The sequence below is a fragment of the Anolis carolinensis genome, chromosome 6 (assembly GCF_035594765.1).
Source record: "Anolis carolinensis isolate JA03-04 chromosome 6, rAnoCar3.1.pri, whole genome shotgun sequence".
NCBI classification, from domain to species: Eukaryota; Metazoa; Chordata; class Lepidosauria; order Squamata; family Dactyloidae; genus Anolis; species Anolis carolinensis.
Window position 1 is genome coordinate 86,859,285 of NC_085846.1, and position 17,979 is coordinate 86,877,263.

The 17,979-nt window shown below is 38.1% G+C and overlaps 1 protein-coding gene across 1 annotated transcript in view; it reads left to right on the plus strand.

Moving 5' to 3' along the window:
• Positions 1-15,735, plus strand: part of LOC103279134 (uncharacterized) — a 45,755-nt gene extending 30,020 nt beyond the window's left edge. Inside the window, exon 4 of the mRNA XM_062957854.1 lies at positions 14,856-15,735. Within this exon, the coding sequence (XP_062813924.1) occupies positions 14,856-15,016 (161 nt within the window). The 3' untranslated portion in view covers positions 15,017-15,735. The remainder of the gene's footprint in view (positions 1-14,855) is intronic.
• The last annotated feature ends 2,244 nt before the right edge of the window (positions 15,736-17,979 follow it).

Genomic DNA, 17,979 nt, shown 5'->3' on the forward strand with positions numbered 1-17,979 from the left:
AGTTTTCCGGGCTATATGGCCATGTTCCAGAAGTATTCTCTCCTAACGTTTCGCCCACATCTATGGCAGGCAATCTCACAACATCTGAAGATGCCTGCAATAGATGTGGGTGAAACGTCAGGAGAAAATGCTTCTAGAACATGGCCATACAGCCCGGAAAAATCAAGGCAATCCAAAATCAGGTTCATTTTTGACCACCATGTGAATGGAAATGCCACTGTACATACTGCATTACTTCACAGCATTTTTGTGGGGATAAATGAAATATGCTGCCCTGAGCTCATTGAAAGAAGGATGAGAAATGAGGGACTCAGATAACCCAGTTCATAGCAGATATTGTGGGATTTTCTGCCTTAATATTCTGGGTTATATGACTGTAGTGACATTTGAAATATCTAAAGACAGAGGTGAAATCCATATATACCTCTGTCTATTACAAACATACTGCAACTTGATCAAGAACTACACTTTGTATATGGTATGTAAATACTCCAAAAGTATTTACTCCACCAGTTTCAATTCCCCTTTTTCTTACCAGCTGGCCCAAACAGACTGATGCTGTTGGCTATATCCCATCATTTATGCAAGGGAAGTTTTCTCTGAATTTCCTTTACATCTGTGATAGGAGAAATCATGGACTTCCTATCTTAAAGAAATTGCCACCAGAAGCAAGCAGGTTCATCCTTCAAGAGGGCAGAACACTTCTCACAGTAGACAGGTTTTTGGTCTCTATTCTGCAGGCGGTCCCAAATAACCTCTAGTCATCTTGCTGTTTTCTATTATTTCCTTCTCTATACAAACTCCTATTTGCCACTCTGTTAAACTTCTTATTTGTCAATGTCAAGGGCAATGTCAAAATTCAGTCATTAGTCTTCCAAGAAATTATTAGTTACAATAAGATGAACTGACAAGATAATCTTTTCCAAGATATCCCGTATCTAAAAAATAAACTGGCCAACACAATGAAGTACATTCTGTTTGGAAGGAGGAAAAAAACATGTGTACTTGTACAAATGTTGTTCTGAGTGTAATTAAACTAAAGTACCAAGGAAAACTGCTATCCTCATCTGCTGAATTTCGCACTAAGGGCCCGTCCACACAGCCATATAACCCAGAATATGAAGACAGCATAACCCACAATATCTGCTTTGAACAGGCTTATCTGAATCCACACTGCCATATATCCCAGTTCAAAGCAGATAATGTGAAATTTTATTCAGCTGTATAGAAGAGGCCTAACTTGATGTATGGCAGTGGTTCTCAACCTGTGGGTCTCCAGATGTTTTGGCCTTCAACTCCCAGAAATCCTAACAGTTGGTAAACTGGCTGGGATTTCTGGGTGTTGTAGGCCAAAACCTGGGGACCCACAAGCTGAGAACCACTGATGTAGGGGCTATATAGGAGAAACCATGAAAGTAAGGTGCATGCAAAATGGGGTTGAAGATGGAGCAGCGAAACTGCACCACTGACTCCATTGATGGCTTAAAGTCTAAGATATATCAATGTGCATTAAAATACCCTGGAGAACTCAAAGTAGAAATCTTTTAATGTGATTTGTGGATGATTCAAAGAGAGTGACATTTCCTTTAGCATGTTGTTGAAAGGATGAAGGGGTCTGTTTCCTGCCGCATCTTTGGTATTAGCTACAGTGGTAAACCACAATAGGGCTAGCCTACTATTGACTTTGTAACTGATAAATGCCAGCATTTTCTAGAACAATACTGTAGTTAAATTAAATTAGAGCATTTTGTTTGCTTAGCAGTATATCTGTGTGCAAATAAGAAGGATTACAAAGTCATTGTGCCTTTATATATGTTATAGGGATCAGTTTTTCAAGGTTTGAACATAAAAGAGAATTTTCTAACACATTTTTGTTATTATAAGATTTCTTAAATAGATTTAATTTATGGTGATTGGAATTAATTTAAGAGAAATACATTGCCGTGGCTCATCAACGCTGAAAGCTGACTTAATTATTTGATCCTAACCCCTTTGGGAGCCCCAGTGGTGAAGTGTGTTAAAGCACTGAGCTGCTGAACTTGCAGACTGAAAGGTCCCAGGTTCAAATTCCGGGAGCTGAGTGAGCGCCCGCTGTTGCTCCAGCTTCTGCCAACCTAGCAGTTCGAAAACATGCCAATGTGAGTAGATCAATAGGTACCGCTCCGGCAGGAAGGTAACGGCGCTCTATGCAGTCATGCCGGCCACATGACCTTGGAGGTGTCTACGGACAAAGCTGGCTCTTCGGCTTAGAAATGGAGATGAGCACCAACCCCCAGAGTCAGACATGACTGGACTTAACGTCAGGGGAAACTTTTACCTTATAACCCCTTTGGGAAATCCCTAGAAAACATCTTGTAGTGTAGATACACCTATTATTTCAGGTTTTGCTGCCTCAAAGAGACATTTTTAAAATGACCCAGAAAATAGAGAATGCTGGTGTGGGTAATGTAAATTTTGCTTGAATTCTGTGAAATTTGCGGTGGTACATCACATTTAAACTGCCATTAGCTTATTTATCATTTAAAAATTATCCACTTTTCTTTAAAAAAATTTAGTTAACAATAAATAAACACATGTACAAAGATATTTCACATTAACAGTTCAGAAGTCTCAGTATCCCAAGGTCTTAACCTGTGAAACAGCAGATTAAACAAGAACGATCATGGGAATAAAATAAAATTCATGGTTCATTAAAAGTAATCATTACAAAGTTAGCAAAGGAAATTGATCCTAAGAAAGGCCTATCTTGGGAATCTGGCAGATATCCTCTTCCTCTTTGAGAAAACGTGTCAAGGGGCAGGCAGTTGTTTTAATAATCTCCAACCACCAGGAAATATGAGCAGACAAACCCTTTGCCCACTCTACTGGGCCAAAGGGCTGTGGTGGTGCTGCATAAAATAACATATTGGATATACATTACATTCTTGGAAGTGTTCTCTCAGATATATTCAACTGGATTTTTCTCCTAAGTCAAATGTGCTTAGGGCTGCAGCTTTGCAATGTAGTCCTATGCATATTTATTTAGACATCCTGAGTCCAATGCAGTTTATTTGTAAGTCAAATCCTCTCCAAGGACAGTACAACTTCCATGTCTATGGGAATACAGTCCAAGACACACAAACCTCATTGGTACTTCAAACTGTGCATAAAAGTGAAACCTGCATTTTTATTGTACTTGGGTCTAAGTATGAATCACTGTGAATTTGACCACATTATTGCTGAATTAGAGTTACTACTTCTTTCTCCCCAAAAAACAACATTTAAACCTATATATCAGGCAAGTGTAGTAGAACTTGGTCCTCTTTATGATGAGAATACCTACCTATGCCTAAAACTTTGACTCCCATAAAATAGGATGTCCAACTGGTTTCATTTCATTTTCAATAATTTACCAGAATGCAAATACAGTAGAGTCTCACTTATCCAACGTTCTGGATTATCCAACACATTTTTGTAGTCAATGTTTTCAATATATCATGATATTTTGGTGCTAAATTCGTAAATACAGTAATTACTACATAGCATTAATGTGTAACGAACTACTTTTTCTGTCAAATTTGTTGTATAACATGATGTTTTGGTGCTTAATTTGTAAAATCATAACCTATTTTGATGTTTAATAGGCTTTTTCTTAATCTCTCCTTATTATCCAACATATTCGCTTATCCAACGTTCTGCCGGCCCGTTTATGTTGGATAAGTGAGACTCTACTGTATCTTCATTTTTAGTCTGAAAAGATTAAAATTTAATCAATTTGAATGCAAAGGAAATCTAGATTGACAACATTACTCTTGCATGCTTTGAGCAGTATCCTTCTATTGATTAAAGGCTGCTGCCAACTTGACATCCATTTTTTTTTATTGTATAAGAACTATTCTTGGCTGCTACAAGAGAATAAGGAAGTAACACTATTAAAATAAACTCACTTGGTTGCTTACCACTATATCTTTTGATCTCAACAGGAGATAGCTGAGAATCAGTTTCCAGTGACTCTCCCCATTCGATAGGGCTTAGTTTTTGTATGTTTGCTGTGATGAAATAAAAATGGTGTTCGTTATCCAACAATTACAGTACACAGTATTTTTGAAAAAAAATCTGTAAATGGCGATGGTAGGGGATGAGGATGATTAGAGAGAAAGTATTCCCAAAAGATTCTATATAGAATTTGATGTTTATGTTGAAAACTAAGTGCACTTCATGAGTCTAAAAAGCTCTACAAAAAAAATAAGCACCAGAAAATACCAGAAAACGTCAGGTATCTCCATCTTTAAGAAGGGAAATGATACTTTCATAGTTATACTGTATATGCAGCTGCAGACACCAGGAGATTACTCAGTCATTTGGAAAGAGGATTTAAATGTTAACTGTGTAAACCTGAAGAAATATATTAATATTTTGTTCTTTTTTTTTAAAAAAAATCTGTGACTGAGAAAAAGAAGTGTATACGTAACAGCTCTTTTTAGGCTGCTAGTAGCAGGGATTAAAAGTGGGCAAAAGAGATAGATAAGTATGAATGAATCCCACTCACAGTGGGCTTTCCTTCCAAATCTTCAGACTTGTGATGAGAGGAGAGCATTTGATTTGAAAGTTGTCGTATTGGTTAAAGTGATCATTAGAAAATTGGGAGACTGGCAACCTCCATAAGCCAGTAGAATCATAGAATCATAGAGTTGGAAGAGACTTCATGGGTCATCCAGTACAACCCCTGCCAAGAAGCAGGAAAATAGCTTTCAAAGCATCCCTGCCAGATGGCCATTCAGCCTCTGTTTAAAAGCCTCCAAAGAAGGAGCCTCCATCACAGTTTGGGGAAGAGAGTTCCGCTGTTGAACAGCTCTCACAGTTAAGAAGTCCTTCTTAATGTTCAGGTGGAATCTCCTTTCCTGTAGTTTGAAGCCGTTTTTCCGTGTCCTTGTCTCCAGGGCAGCAGAAAATAAGCCTGCTTTCTCCTCCCTATGACTCCCCTCACATATTTATACATGGCTATCATGTCTCCTCTCAGACTTCTCTTTTGCAGGCTAAACATGCTCAGCAATTTAAGCTGTAATGTCTCTTTAGCTACAAAACTGTGTAGACACCCCACTCACATCAGTTGAAAGATATTCCCAGGGTGAGAACAGCTAATGGGATGCTAATCAAAATATTTCCCTTGTATGGGAAGGACAAAACAAAGATGTGCCCAGTTAGGGACAATGTGGAGAAAGTGCACAGAGAGAGGTTTTCTCTAGCTCACTATTCTGGAGTCCATGGTCTTTCTTAGTCTTTACAAAGACTAAACTATGGAATTTATTACTGCAAGATTTCTGCTGATGGCCCTTCGCTGAGATGGCTTTACAGAGAGATTAAACAAATCCATGGAGGATAAGGCTATCAGTGGCTTGTAGACACAGTGGCTATATATTGACTTATTATCAGAAACTGTATCTGTCTGGATACTATTTGCTGGAGAAGGGAGTAATAGAATCATAGAGTTGGAAGAGACCACAAGGGTAATCCAGACCAACTTCTTGCCATGAAGAAACACACAATCAAAGCACTCCATCTAGCCTTTTGTTAGAAAACCTTGCTTGGCTACTATGGTAAAGAGAATGTGAAACAAGTTGTATTTATGCAGAAGGAAACATCTTATGTTCTTATATTTGCTGCTATGCCAGAGATCAGAACTGTGAAGCCTTCCAGATGTTGATGGACTGGAATTCCCAGCATCCCTCATTTTGGGCTAGGGCTGCTAAGACTGCTATCTCTGGAGGGGCACACACACTCCTGTGCTATACCATCTTCCCAGTGAATCCAACATTAGGCAGAGCAAGACAGTTGCCTTAGATGGCATTAACTGGTGTGTGTGGAAATGGATAATAGCAGAACCAATCCCTCTTCAGCTGTTCCTCATAACTTCCCATGGTTATTTTCCTCTGTTAGAGAATAAGGCTATGTGCGCCTATGTGTATCCATCAAATATAGATCTCTATCCTCTTGGTAGCTGAAGGATGCCAGAGTTTGGGTGACCAGTATAAATCAGACTTTGAGAGATTGTAATCTGTATGAGATTTCATATTTTGGAGCTGTTCACTAGAAGATTGAAAGGCTGATTCAAAATAAAAAGAAGGTCTCCTTATCTCAGTCATAACTGAAAGGATGACTATAATGTAGTGAAGTGGAATACAAACCTGAGCTGAATGTTCAGGCTTTACAAGTTACGTTTTTGTGGTCTTTCAAAGAAACAAGAAAGAACCCCAAGGCAGTTGATTGTATCTGACAAAATGAAAAAGAGAGTGTTGAATGGCTGTATTTGGAGCTAGGAAGAGGAACACTATTATTTTACTGAATAACTGTCAAGAGTCTTAAGCATGTGATCTTTGTTGTGTAACATGCAACCTATATTTTGTTTTTGACAAACTCCACCAAGAAGGTTTCCTGTGCAAAGACCATTAGTTGCACTTAGGATTTTACAATATAACTGCTTGATAGTTTAGACTACCAGTTAAAAGCTACCTTCTAGACAATTATTCATGGCCGTTGTCTTGTGTGCTGTCATAGGCTTCCATTTTGTTCATCTACATTGGACTGCAGCCAAGTTTGGTCCTCTAGGTGCTATATTACAGCTCCCAGAGTCCCTAACCATTGTCTATATTCAGTCTTTGTAAACTAACAACATCTGGAAGGCCAGGAATTTTCACTTCTGGTCTGTATAAAACTATTGATTGAAGGTATTCAAAAGTATCATGCTTTTGGAATGTATTTATAGTTCTATGAAATCTTTCACATTTTTTTGTCTTTACATTGATAATTTGTAGACAAGACTCATTAGAACAAGGCAGAGGAACCCTTCAAAAAAGTATTGAACATGAATGCCCATTAGCTGGGCTAATGGTGAGAAATGATGGGAGTAATAGTTTTTCAACACATAGAAGAAAACAGATTACTTGCTTCGACACTGAAAATATAGAAGTAAAATAAAGTTTACTATGCTATTGAGTAGTTCAGATATAATGAAAATCAGTGGCTATGGCTTATTTCTGTGTCTAAACTCTAAACCACGTTCACTAACCATGGTTTATTTGAAACGGGAGAACAGAAGCCAAGGTGAAATCCAAGATTTGAATCTTGAGGAGGTATTGTCTGCTAACACAGCAAATGAAAGAGTGCATGAAATACTACCTCACATTCTACTTTTTTGCATTTGTAATTGCTCAGATCTGCCAGAGCTTGGTGGGCCTGCTTATCTTTAAAGAGTGACCCATAAGCAAAACTATTTTCTTTCTTCATAGTCTGTACCATCAGCATCTACTTACAGGAAGAATATTTTCTTCTCAACAGCTGTTGCTGGCTGCTATGATGCCTAATATCTTGACATTCGGTATCTCTATCCCACCCCCAAGATTTGCCAGTGTTTCACATCAACACATAAGCCTCCGTGCACATTCATCATGCAATAGTGAACATGAATCTGTAATACCACTCAGCTGTGAGAGATTCTATTACCATCACTCTCTGAAATATGCATTCATATTAACTGCCATGCTGAATAACTTCAATATACTTTTCTTTGGGCGAGGGGGAGCATGATCTACTCTTCTTCTTTTTTTTAAGTGACACATGTAATTAACAACTTGCATGTGTTTTGCATTAGCATACCATTTTTAGCCATTAAAAACAATAAAAAATAAAATGTGGAGTAAATCTCATTAATCAGAAATGGAATTCTCGCAACATGATCTTCTCAAGCATTTAGGATGAATCCTACAAGAATCCATTTCAGAGTTATGGTCCAACTTTCCCTGTATTTACATTGGTCAAATAAAAAGTACTAACCTCGAAGTTATTGTAAGTAGTCCTGATGATGTAGAACCTGTTTCACAGAAAAAAGTGTGGCTCCTAGCTATTAATCAAGAACAAGAAGAACCGTAAGTAACTTTGTAGCTTCCAGCATATATGAGCAGCGGTATAATAATAAGATAGCCTGCTCAACAGCTATCTTATTCTTAGAAAGACACAGAATGGGCAAACAGGCAACACAAGCATCCATATTAATTTTGTATTGTCATCAATTCATTTTTGTCTTTCTTCAGAACAGAGCTGATTCCCTGAAAGGTGCTTGAGAAAGTCGTCCTTTATTTTCCCAGAGCAAAGAAACTCTCTAGCTTGCAGACATTACTGTAGGATTTAGGGAAGATTAAACTTTTAGTATCCTGCCAAAAGCAATAATTAAAGTAACTAGGGTCCGCTTATATAAATAGCTGTCATTTTATTTTAACTAGGGCTTTTGCCTTTTACCAGTGTCAAATGGAATAAGCTTTCACAAGACTCAACTTTCAAGAGGATCTCTTCAGAAATGTTATATTTTCTGAAAAGTTAATAGAACATGTCGGGTTACTCCAGAATGGATGTGATCAGCAGTATGACTCATAAAGGATTGAAAATGTTATAACGTATACATACCAGGATGGATATACAGCTCTTGCTGCTAAAAGGAGATTTCTCCCAATTAATGTCTTTGTTTTCTCTTTCTGGTTTATCTTATTTACTTTGGTAAATATTTTACCCTGATTATTCATGTTTGTCTTATAATGTATTGATGTACTTCACAATTACGTTCGAACATTAAAATCACAACATTATCATAAAATTACATTATCAAAAATGGGTTGGATCCAGATTTAGATGCATACAAATGGTTTGGTCCAGAAATGAAAGTGAATTTGTCTTTTCCCTCTTTCTCATGGCAATCTTTTGAGTCTCCTGATAATGTGTTGCAAAGCAGCAGGGGACAGCCCTACCACACTATGCTATTATAGTGCTATTATTCTCTTGTAACTGCCATGGCAATATTTTGTGGAATTCTATGCATTGCACTTTGAGGGGTCACTAGAGTTGTCTGGCTAAACAATCTAAATGTTCCCCTTAAATTGCAGTTCCCAGGAATCCATACAATGCTGCCATGACAGTGAAAAGTGGGGCAGTCACACCATAATTGTGTAGTGTGATAAGATCTATGTTGAATGGGCTATATTGTGATGTTTATGTGTTTTCAGATGAAAGTGAGAATTCCCCTGGATCTAGAGAAGACCAAGAGGACCAACTTTGCTCCAAATCAAGAGGCTAAAAACACGAGATACCACAAACAAAAACAACATGGGATTTTGATTTTTAAAATGCACAAAGAATTACTATAAATCCTAAAGGAAGTCTTTACTGTATTTGCCAAACAAAAATTGTCAAAGAAGGGAAAACTTGATCCTCCTGTTACAAAGAAATAGGTCTGTAAAATTATTTCCCCCCAGTAAATCAGATATAACGTAGGCACTGTATTATTAATGCAGTTTCATACTACTTTAACTATCATGGCTCAATGCTGCAGACTCCTGGGATTAGTAGTTTGGAGATGCACCAGGAAAACCCTTCTCTGAACAAATCTTGTCAAGGAAACCCCATGTTCTCCTTAAGGTTGCCATTAATCAGAAAATGATCTGAAAGCAACAATTCTAGTCATTAGCGTAGAATTTAGGTAAAAATCAAGTTTGGCACAACTCTAGATTTTGTATTTTCTTTTCTATAATAGAAAGCCTATTTAAGGTGCCACTGCTGAACAGATCACTGAACAGTCACCAGGAGTAGGTCCTTTCTAATAGTGGTGGAAACTAGAGGTGGTTAGTGGCTTTCTTACCAACGAGGCAATGAATCCACTGCCTTTTTTTCAGAGTGAGCAACCCTTCCTCTTCTCAAAATAGAACAAAAATGGCAAGGAAAATGAGGACTGGGAGGTAGGGAACCATAAGAGATTGAAAAGGGAAGCTAAAATCCATTATTTTCACTATTAATGTGTATTTCCTCCAGAGCGTTAAATAACTTGTTTGCCTAAACCTCATGTGATGTTAAGTAGAGCCTGTGGTAGTTTTTTTTTTTTTTTTTAGCTCTAGGGCAAGGTCAGGTAGGGTGGCAGGGAGGAGAGTGCTAGCTTTTTCTTTTCTCTTTTGCTGCTCACAAAGTATGTCCTGTCACACTAGATGCTGCTCACAGCAAATTGTGTAGACACTTGTCTACTGAGCTCATTTTGAAGTTATGTCTTGTTGCATAGTAGTTACATTTTAAATACTGAGACAAAGTGCAGGAAGCTAAATAGACAGCTTAGTTCAAGATACTCATTTACCATAAGATTTAGTAGAATACGAACTGGGAATCATGCACCATGCAAATGTTTTATTTGACTACACTTATACTGTCTAGAACTGCCAGGACTTGCAGTCCTTCAATATAAGGGCCACAAGTTTTCCATCCTTGCAGTAGAAATAAATCATTATAGTGGATAGTCTGCAAAGGCTGACAATGCATTGCATTGAAAATGACAACAAACTATTTGGACCAGCAGGATGGAGGAAGCTCATGCAGTTTTATATCAACACTCTTTGCCGAAAAGGGTGCATTGTCCATGACTTAATGTGTACAAATTGTCTAAGTTGGTGGTATTGTATGATTGATTCTGAAGTGCAATTCAGGAAGGTTGTTTTGTCAAATGTGTCAGGTCTTTGGATCCCCATATGATCTGGGATTTCAAATAGACAAGGAGCACCTCCTCTAAAGGAACATGAAGCTCCATAAAATGCCACTGTAGGCAGGCTAGCCCAAGGCCTTCTGATGCCTGAAATGAAAATATGATACCTCCCTATCCCCCATCACATAAAGTGTAGTTTGAGCATTGGACTACAGTTCTGGAGATCAGGATGTAAATGTTTGCTCAGTCATGAAAACCACTGGATGGGCCACACTCTCTCAACATCAGGTAAGGCAAACCTCTTTTGAAGAAATCCCCTATGATAGGAATACAACAGCAGCAGCAACACTGTACATTGTTCTCTCTCCACTGACACCTTGTCACAGGCAGACAGCATATTCCACTTGAAACAACCACCTTATGGTGGATTGTAACTGCAGCTATGACAAATCAAGTTGCTATATGTGTCTTTTCCATTAATAGCATTGATAGCTAAATCATGAACTTATTAGTGTTTTTGGGATATGGAGTGAAATGATTAATCTATTGTTGCTGTGAAAGTGTGTGCATTCATTCCGGAAAGCATTCCAGTAGTCAAGAGGTTAATTGCAGCGAGCCCTGATTGATTGCTGGAAGGGCAAATGGCAAAGACTTCCGTTTGTGCTACATGACAGGAAGATACATCACAAGTTGTGGAATGCAGAGGAGGTGCTACAGTACAGAGAGAACGGACTTTGTGAGAGACGGGTGTGCTCCATGTTTGTTCGTATAGATGCAACACGTGTCCTGATAGCTTTGGTCAATTAGCACTGTAAATAAAGCTTCAGTGCCGCTGAGTTTCAGCAGACATAAATCAGCGAAGTTGTCGTTCTCGGTCAGTGCCACTTTTGCCATTTGCAGAGTGGTCTAACGGGTGAGCTGAGGTAGGACCTAGTTCATCAATCAAGTTGGGGTCGCCGATTCCCTGACAGAACTGTAATATCCAACCATGAGCAATGGTTGAAGGAAGCGTCACATTCCTCAGACACTTGAGGAAGGGGAGAGGTGACATTAATCCTAGTGCTGGTATCCTATCCTATCCCCCTGTCATTGGAATTAAGGGGAAGAAAAGGAAAACTGAATATTAACTTACACCCATACATAAGTTTTGAAGCGTTAGTAAAAAAAAAAATCAACCCTCAATAACTGGATTAACTTATCTATGAGTCAATATGACTACTGTATCTTAGATCCTATCAAAAAAGGAACAATCCTCTTCTCTGAGTGACGTGGCAAAGGCAAAAGCTTAGTCTATACTAGAAAAAGCACCCTATACTCTACCTGGTGTGACACTGCTTTTGGCCTTTTTGAATCCTGGGTGGGAAAGTGGCAGCAGTGGCCAGGGATGCATCGTCTCCTGAAGTGGAGCTGGAACTTTCCTCCCTTTGCAGAATGACCCTTGACTTATCCATGGGCTTTATCAAAAACAATAATTTTGGCCCCCAAATTCAACTTATGCATGAGGTAGCAATGGGGGGAGGTGAAAAAAGAAGGAAAAATCCATTCATCAGCAAAGATTACCGTAACTGAGTAATGATCTCTGGACTTTATCCTATGTTGGGGGGGGGGGGGGGAGCATCATATTACCATGGCATTTAGTCCTGTAGCATTGCAAAGCACATAATTCCATTATTCATTCCTTATCACATGTCATCTGAAGTGGCTAGTTTAACCATCATTATCTGTTTTCATCCTTATCCCACGAGTGAGTGGATTCCCTGCACTCTCCCCTTAAAAAAGAGTGTCTAACTTCAACATCTTGAAGGATCGAACTCCCACAGTTTCTCAAGATTTGTAATACTAATATTGTAATAATAAAGATCTAAATGTATAGGAAATGCAGATAAAAGGCATAAACGCAAAGCAAAGTTGCAATCTCCTAAAGTAGCGCTTTTTCTTTTTTTCTTTTTAAAAAATACCGTGCTAGGATTGGGTGGCTTCATCATGGCAGAGTACCGAGGCTTCACTGCTTGCATCCACAGGACAGCTCATTTGTCCATGTCATCAATTTGATTCAATGCAAGCGATTCTAACGTTTCCATCTCATGTGTTTTTTGGTACTTTCTTCAGTTATATCCCGGTTTCTCAGTCCAGAAGACAATCTCTGACCATCTTCTTCCTCTCCATTTTTTGGGACTGTTTTAGATGTTTCCCTAACAAAGCATGATGGGCGCTGACAGGGAGTCCCCCTGCATCATGGGATGGGCTCCATCATACATCCTTCCCTCAATGCATCCTAACTGTTTAGAAATTTGGGGCAGGGTAGGGGGAGTATTGGATAAAGTCCTTAGTTCTACTTCAATCTTCCTAGGAGTTGGGGAAGCAGCAAAATTATTTCGTCTTTTCAGTTTAAATTTTGAAATGCAGATATTGTATGGGTGATGGTCTCGTTCTCATATTGAAGTTGTAATGATTTGAAAGTCATTAATATGTAGGTGCTTGCTACTTGACATATTTCACAGGGATGATTGTCAAAGATCAGAAAAGTATGTACTTTTTCCTTGTCCAAATGAGAATATGCTGACACAGATTTTCAAATGAGTATTTTAACCTTTAAAAATATAAACTGCTTTACTCCACATCCTCAACATTAAGTTGGTTAAGGGAGGAACTCAACTAAATGGTTCCAATTAGGAATCAGCCAAGTAAGCATAACTGTGGAAAAATTGGAGAAAATAGTTACATTGACTGGATGAGTCACAACGAATTACAAGAAAGAATGGCAGCTGGTTCAATATGAAAGTCTACACTGAAACCCTTTTTATTTTTGCTCAACCAGATTCCAACAAGAGGTCAAAGCACTAAATGCCCTTTACTATTAAACTCAAGCCCTGTCAATTAAGAGCTTAGAAGGCTGGCTTTTAAATGTTTGCTAAGGTTAGCAGGGGAACCCATCCTTTGAATGTCAAATGAATAGAAATACTGGTGTGTGTGTGTGTGTGTGTGTGTGTGTGTGTGTGTGTGTGAGAGAGAGAGAGAGAGAGAGAGAGAGAGAGAGAGAGAGAGAGAGAGCAGAAAACTCAACACTGATGGTTGAAAATAATATTTAATAAGGAGCAATGCATAAAGATTGATTCTGCAGGATGCAGAAGAGGGGAAATCTGACATTTAAATATGAAAACCTCAAGGCTACTAAAAGGAGATGAATAGTATTTCATTTATAAGAAGTGTTTTTAACGGGAAAAACAGATTTTGCAGAGTTCTGTTTAAATTTTTAAACTTAACTGATGGATCTGCAACACATTTTGCAATGCAGATGTCCATCGAGAGACAGGAACTTAGTCCTACATATTTATGTAATTTGTGGAAGCAATGAAAGTATCTTGAAGGAGATCAACACTGTGGGAAAACACTTGGGGCCAGGTTCTGTTATCATTTACACACATGTATTCCATTGCCTTTTAGTTCCATTACATGTGTATAAATTGAGGCCAGATGCTGGTAAAGTGTTGTAATTTGGATGGTGGTGGTACTTAGTCAAGACCACAAGAGATTGTTTAAGTTCAGTGTTTCATTTTTCTCCTTGTATATAGAATAATTCAGTAGTGTGAATGGATCACAGGTTCCTTGGTTTCTGTACACCTGTCTCAAACTCTCAAGGAAAAACTCTACATTATTCTGCTATTATTCCACTTAAACAGCCAGAGTTGCATCCTAGGGATTTGTAATTTGTAGTTTGATGAGGCAGTAGGAACTCTCCATAGTTGAGGATTCAAAAGGCTCCTCCATGAACTACCAATTCCAGAATAGAACCATGGCAGTTAAAGTGGGAATAATCACACTATAACTCAGTAGTGTGGATGGCTCCTTTCTGTTGGCTACTGGTGTGAGGCTGTTACTTGGTTACTGTGAATGGAGGTACAGCATGAGTCTCTCTTATCTGAACATCTAAAATCCCAAATGCTTCAAATCTCTTCTGTCAACCGCTCAGTTCAATTTTTGGGGAAAGGGGGCTAGTCATATATTTAGGACCAGCTGAATTTTTCCTAAGGCGTCTTAACTGGGAAAAGAGAAGATTGGGAAATAAGAGAACGTTGTTAATACAAAGACCCAGTGAAAAACAGATTTCTCAGATGTGACCACGCTCACTTTCTGCCTCATCAGTGCCAGTGTACCCAAAGGAGCAAACACCCTGGAAACAGATGCAAGGATGGGCACGGAGCAACAGCATTGTCTGTTGCATATATTCAACCCAGATAAAATTAAAACACCTTGGAGGGAGAAACTCAGAGAGGATTTACTAAAAGGGTAGAATGTGTGGGAAGCATATGGGACATGTACTTTGTAAACTGAGTCTTTCTCCTTTCCCGTCTTCTCTTTCTCCCATCAGGGTTCTTTGAAGAAAAACTCAGTGGAGGATGGATGTTTGATGAGCCCCTTTCCCCATCCCTCACACATCCTTCCAAAATCCAAGACAAAATTAAATCTGAAAAACTCCTGGCTCCAAGCATTTTGGATAAAGAAGACTCAACCTGTGATTTTTGCCTTTAAACAATATTGGATGACAACTTGGGCTCTGAATAAAAGAGTGTTCTAGGCTTGTATGGATGGCTGATGTTCCTTAATTGTCCCCGAATGCCTCTTTACCAAGGAATGCAGACATTTTTCATAAGGGGCAGTCATTTCCTCCAGCAATATTAGATAATGAATCTGGCAGTTTCTGTCACTTTGATATTTTATTATCTATCTAGACATACATTTGGTTTACTTTATTTACCCAGCATTTTTTTAAAAAAATCAGTATGAAAGTTATGTTCATTTTTTGAACATTTATCCTAATATTTACTATATTTTTGATTGCTACCTTTTGTTTTCTGGGCCTTGCAACTTTGTCTTCAAGGAACTAGACACTTAAATCAGTCAGGGAATCATCTGTATCATCCCACACCATCATATTCTTCAGTTTCTTGTTCTCCATGGGAGCATCTCTGCAATGGACTGGACTTTTAAACCTACCAATAATCAGCTATTCTTCCTGCCATAGGGATCGCCTTTTCCTGGCAGAGAAACCTCCAGCTAATCCCTGCACGGATCCTAGCCAGCCCATTTATCAACCAATCAGAAGGAGGCATGTGAAGTCGGAATAGCTGTCAGAGGTGTATAAAATGTGTTGTATTTTTCTATGAAGTTGTGTTTTTATATTTTGAGTGTTGGCTTGGTACCTGCACTCCTTTTGGCCAAACTGTAATAAATCTGTACTTTGCCTTCAACCCAGAGTGTTTTGTTCTCTGTCCTGGCTGATCTGGTTTAATGGAAGCTCACTGGGCACAGACCTTCTTATCTGCAGTACTGGCTGAAATCACTTAATTTCAATGATTTTAAGGATCATTAAATAAAGTTGACGTGAAAGAAATAATTTCATAAAATGTTCCAGATCAATTTCAAGAACTATGGATTTAAATGTTCTCACCAGCTGAATGAACAGCACATTAAAAATTAAATAAATTGATAAGTCTCAGAAGTTTTGCTAAAACAAACAAAAAAAATTGATATCTTCCTCCTCCCAAATAATTTTGTTTTCTCTTTTGACAAGTCAGCAATTTTGTTGGTTATCACTTTTGATACAACTGAATGTAGGAAACATGCTGATTGAAAGCTGTACTTGGTTTGATGTCAGATCATGAAGGGTAATTTTTGAAACGGGAAGAAAGATTAAGAAAGTGTGATGGTGGATAGTATTTTTACCCTTCACCAGTATGCTTGAAAAGTACATTCATCAAACTTTATGAAACAAGAAAGATTGTAGAGCATGTTGTGGTTTTGAAAAAAAATTACAGGCAACTTTGTTTCTTTCAACAAGAAAAAGTATGTTGGCCTCCATTTCAAAGTTTAAATGCCCTTTGGTACATGGACCATAATTTATCAAAATTACTTGGATCAGTTTTTAAAATACAATGGGAATGAGCAAAGTAAATCGCTCATTGATGGCATTGTTCAAAATCTAACCAGTGTTTTCTTTTATTTAAAGTATGGGCCAACATAACCCTCAACCATCCCAATTTGCCTGGGATAGTCCCAGTTAATCTGCCAGCTCAATTTTTCAGCTGCTTTAAAAATGTCCCAGATGTTTGCTTAAACACTTTGCTTTTAATAGAGCTCATTTTCAAGTATGTATGCAGAGGCTCAGCAAAAGTAATTTGCAAAGTACTTTACAAGTTATTTCCTCCAAATCTACAAAAGAAACAAGTATGCCATTGTTCATTTTTTTCTGATGACATAGCCATAGACTATTTTTGAGAAGAAGGAACTGGCAAAACCACATCTGAATATTCCTTGCCTAAGAAAACCCTATGAAATTATTGGATCACCATAAGACACAGGACAGCGTGACACAAAGACATAACTGAGACTGAGAAGTATTTGCTCAGTATTTGAGAATGGAAATTTGTGAATCCATGCTTCCAAGTTCCCATTCTGTATATTGGGCTATAGTAATTTTACAAACGTAAAAAAACATTAAAAACACTAGTAGGAATATTGCACATGTTTACAGTTAGTACATATAATACAGCTTGCTCAAACTTCAGTTGAATTTCAGTGGATTTAAATAAACAAAGAATTCATTTATCTTTTGCTCATCAACATTGATGCATTCCTGAGATTTCTTTTTTCACAGGTAAGAAGCCAGTCTTAGAAACAATGTTGACAAACCAGGTTTTTTTTCTTTTCAAGAGAAAGAAGAAATGCCTTTGGGGGCTGGTGACAGACTTCTGCAAAAAAAAAAAAAAATCATGTCTTCTCCAATGTTTAAGTTAAAGTAGTCATGTAATTAAATGGAAGCTTTACACAAATGAGAAAGTGTGTGTAGCTTCCATTTAATTACAATACTGCTGTTAAGGATGTACTCCTTTCCATGTTTATTTGGAATTAACCATGTGGGTTTTTATATCTACTCAGAAATCTCATCAAGTTGCAATAGAATCTGTTTCTAAAAACATATGTCCCACCCATTTTGTGTTCCACCAGAGGGGATAATACATTGTAGAAGGACATGGGAGTCTTTTCTTTACGTCCCACCGTTAGGAAATACCTTCAACTTAGAATCCCGACTGGTATCAATGTTGGCTTCATTTCGGTGCCAGATTAAAACATAAGAGCTACATTGGTTCACTTTACCCCACAATAAGATCTGGAAAATCTTGAACATTCTCGTAGACCTCCAGGAGTGGCATCACAGTCACTGTGCATTATTGGACCCATTTAGACAATGCCTTAAGGGTTCCTAACTTAGCCTGGACCCAAACCATTACTATTTCAAGTTCATCTTGTCACTTGTATGCCTACCCAGAACTTTGTGGATAAGTTTCAAGGTATATGACTACAGATACGTCTCTTATCCCTCCATACACACACACAATGAAAGCAGATGCATATGCTTGTATGGACAACATCTAATTATAGAAAACACAGGATGCAAAACATCTTTAGAGTGAAGCCATAGGATAAAAAAGGAA